At 50.6% G+C, this 3,048-nt stretch overlaps 1 protein-coding gene across 1 annotated transcript; it reads right to left on the bottom strand.

Annotated features, from left to right (window-relative positions):
- Positions 1 to 1,094: 1,094 nt before the first annotated feature.
- LOC127051302 (olfactory receptor 52R1-like) lies at positions 1,095 to 2,189 on the bottom strand. The gene has a single exon (XM_050953474.1). The coding sequence runs from the start codon at positions 2,040 to 2,042 to the stop codon at positions 1,095 to 1,097; it is 948 nt and encodes a 315-aa protein (XP_050809431.1). The 5' UTR covers positions 2,043 to 2,189.
- Between the last annotated feature and the right edge of the window lie 859 nt (positions 2,190 to 3,048).

Genomic DNA, 3,048 nt, shown 5'->3' with positions numbered 1-3,048 from the left:
TCAGGCAGAGTTTTGAGATACATCTATGCAAGCAGCTGGGTTTGCTGACAGAGAAGACCAGCAGAAAATTGCAATCTTCTTAAAAAGTGCAGGAATTGAGGCAGTGGATGTCTTTATCAGCATGCAACTCAGGCTTTGTCTACACTAACAATTTTGTTGGTAAAACTTTTGGGAGTCATGGGTGTGAAAAAACACACCCCTGACCGATAAATGTTGCATCAGCGGGAGGCACTCATTGGACTTGGTTAATTATGCTGGCAGAAGTGGTCTATGGGACACATGTAGTATAAAACATATTCCAGATATGTCATATTTATACTTCTAAGCATATTTCTATGAAGCATTATTGGAGAGCCTGGCTCCCAGCCCATTCCCATTGCAGGGACCCTGCCTGCTAGAGACCCTCAGTCAGGAGGAAAGAGAGGAAGCTGAAAGCTAAAACAATAAGTCACACAATGGTCTCTGCCCTCGGGACTCTGCTGAGACTTAGGGGTCACAAGCTGTATGATGCACAGCCTTGCACACCTGCCACATAACCCTGTACTCAACCCTCAGTTGCTTTTATACAGCTTCCTGGACTCCAGCTCTGCTCCTGATTGTCCTGTTGGCCCCAGTGCTGCATCCACTGCAGGCTACTTGTCAGACTGCAGCAGCTCCTTTCTCAGACTCGGGCAGAGAGAGACCAGCTGGGGGCTGGGGGCTGGGGGCAGAGAGGTGGAGATGATCCAGTGAGAGGTTGGGGATGGGGAGAAGAGCAGTGAGCGACAAGGGTGGACTTTGGAAGAAAAGGCAGAACAGAGGCAGGGCCTTGCTGGTAGAATTAAAAGGGGGCAGGGCCTTGGGGAAATAGGCAGGGCAGGGCATGGGCCCTCAGGGGTCCAGTTAAATGCAGTTGGAAGGATGGGAACCCTATGTTAGTTGTACACAGACCGATTCCCCAGTCTGTCGCGTTGACACAGCACAGTAAGGCCAGGAAAGGATTCAATGTCACTTTGACAGTCTAGTAAGTGATTCAGGGAAGTGGGCCCAGGCCTATCTCACCAGCCAGCTCTGAACGCAGTTTGGTCTGACAGTTAGAGCACCAGGATTACAATTCAGATGTCTTTATGAGAAAGGAACCAGAGCAGCCTGTCCTGGATCTGTTTGGTCCTCACACCGTAGATGATGGGGTTTAGCATGGGTGGCACCAGGAGGCTAACGTTGCCAATGAGAACATGGAAATGCAGGGCCACATTGTGGCCAAATCGGTATGTGAGGGAGGAGAAGAGAGCTGGGATGTAAAAGGCTAAAATGGAACAGAGGTGAGAGCTGCAGGTCCCAAAAGTCTTGAGCCGGGCGTCCTGTCTGGGGAGGCTGAAGATGGCCCTGAGGATCTGGGTATAGGACACAGCAATAAAAAACATATCCAGACCCCTGATGCAGAATAGCACAAAGAGGCAGTAGTAATTAGTGATGTGGGTGTCGGCGCAAGCCAGCTTCACCACTGCTATGTGCGTGCAGTGTATGTCGGGGATGATGTTGCTTTTGCAATATGGCCACTGCCTCGCCAGTAAGGGATAGGGCAGTATGAGCATGATGCCACGCAGCACCACGGCCAGGCCAATCTTAGCCACCACGGGGTTTGTCAGGGTGATGGAATGGCTCAGGGGATGGCAGATGGCCACATAGCGATCAAAAGCCATGGCCACAAAGATCCCAGATTCCATCGCTGAGAAGCAGTGAATGAAGTACAGCTGGGTGAGGCAAGCACTGAAATCGATCTCCCTGGAATTGAACCAGAAGATCGCTAGCATTTTAGGCAGGGTGGATGTGGACAGGATGAGGTCAGTGACAGCCAGCATGCAGAGGAAATAGTTCATGGGCCCATGGAGACTTGGTTCCCTCTTCACGATGAACAGGATGATGAAGTTTCCCAAGACAGCTATGACGTACATGGTGCAGAAGGGGATGGAGATCCACACATGGGCTGCCTCCAGGCCAGGAATGCCCAGCAGGATGAAAGTGGAGGGGTTGGTGAAGTCAGTTGTGTTGGAATCTGACATGGAGTAGGAGAGAAGGTGTCCAACACTGAGGGAGAATGGAGTCTCCTGCACGTACTATACGTTCCTCTGATTTCCTTAATGTTCTCAGGCTCTAGGGTGATGGTCGCAGTACGAATGCCTGGATGGAGAGACAATGTTAATATGAGACACTACACACACTATGGGGGGGGGGTTGTTATGAGGGGTGAAAAAGAAACAAAGCTTTGATAAAACATGTACCGGAGGGAAATATCTCCACTAGAACTCACACTATGGGACAGACCTGGTCGCCACTGATGGCAGCTCGGCTCATTCTTAGCAGTGGTCAAAACAAAGAGAATGTTCAGATGTCTAAGGAATGGGATGGAGAATAATCTGCTCTGGACACACACTCAGTTGTGGACATTCAGTCTCTATAAAGGATAAAGCCGATAGAAAGGGGATTTCTGAGACAGGCTCTGAGAATGGGAGAGGCTGCCAACAGACTGTGAAGTCTGGGCCTGTTTAGTTTAGAGAAGAGACCAGTAAGAGGGTATATGATAGAGGAGAGGAAAATAAAAAATGGAACTGGTGACATTCCAATGGACAAACACAGATCCGTTCCCAGCCAGTTATATCTATAGATGCTTAGTGTTTCAAAAGGGTTATGCAGCGAGAAGATGACTCACCAGCGTGGCACCTTCTGCTCGTCATCTCGGGAATTAGCTCTCCAGCATATGGAGCGCCTCCTCCTGGAATCTGGCCCCCGTGTCCCTTCTGGACCCATCTGCCTCTTTACCTTGGGGTCCTGCCCCCTGGCAATGCCCCCACATTCTGGGTCTCCCCTCCCAAGGGAACCTCCAACCCTCTATGCCCACTTGCCTCAGTGGCTACTGCCACTCATCATCTAGCCCCCGCTCACTGGGGCAGAGTTAAGTCTGTCATGGCCACTCATCATTGGCAAGAGGGCTGGACCAGATGCCTCTGCCTAGTCCCAAGCTGCATCTCTGTAACCCCAGTACCTTTGTAGGTGTTCACCAAAGCCTGC

This window comes from Gopherus flavomarginatus, chromosome 1 (assembly GCF_025201925.1).
Source record: "Gopherus flavomarginatus isolate rGopFla2 chromosome 1, rGopFla2.mat.asm, whole genome shotgun sequence".
NCBI lineage: Eukaryota > Metazoa > Chordata > Testudines > Testudinidae > Gopherus > Gopherus flavomarginatus.
This window is presented reverse-complemented; position numbering and strand designations above follow the sequence as displayed.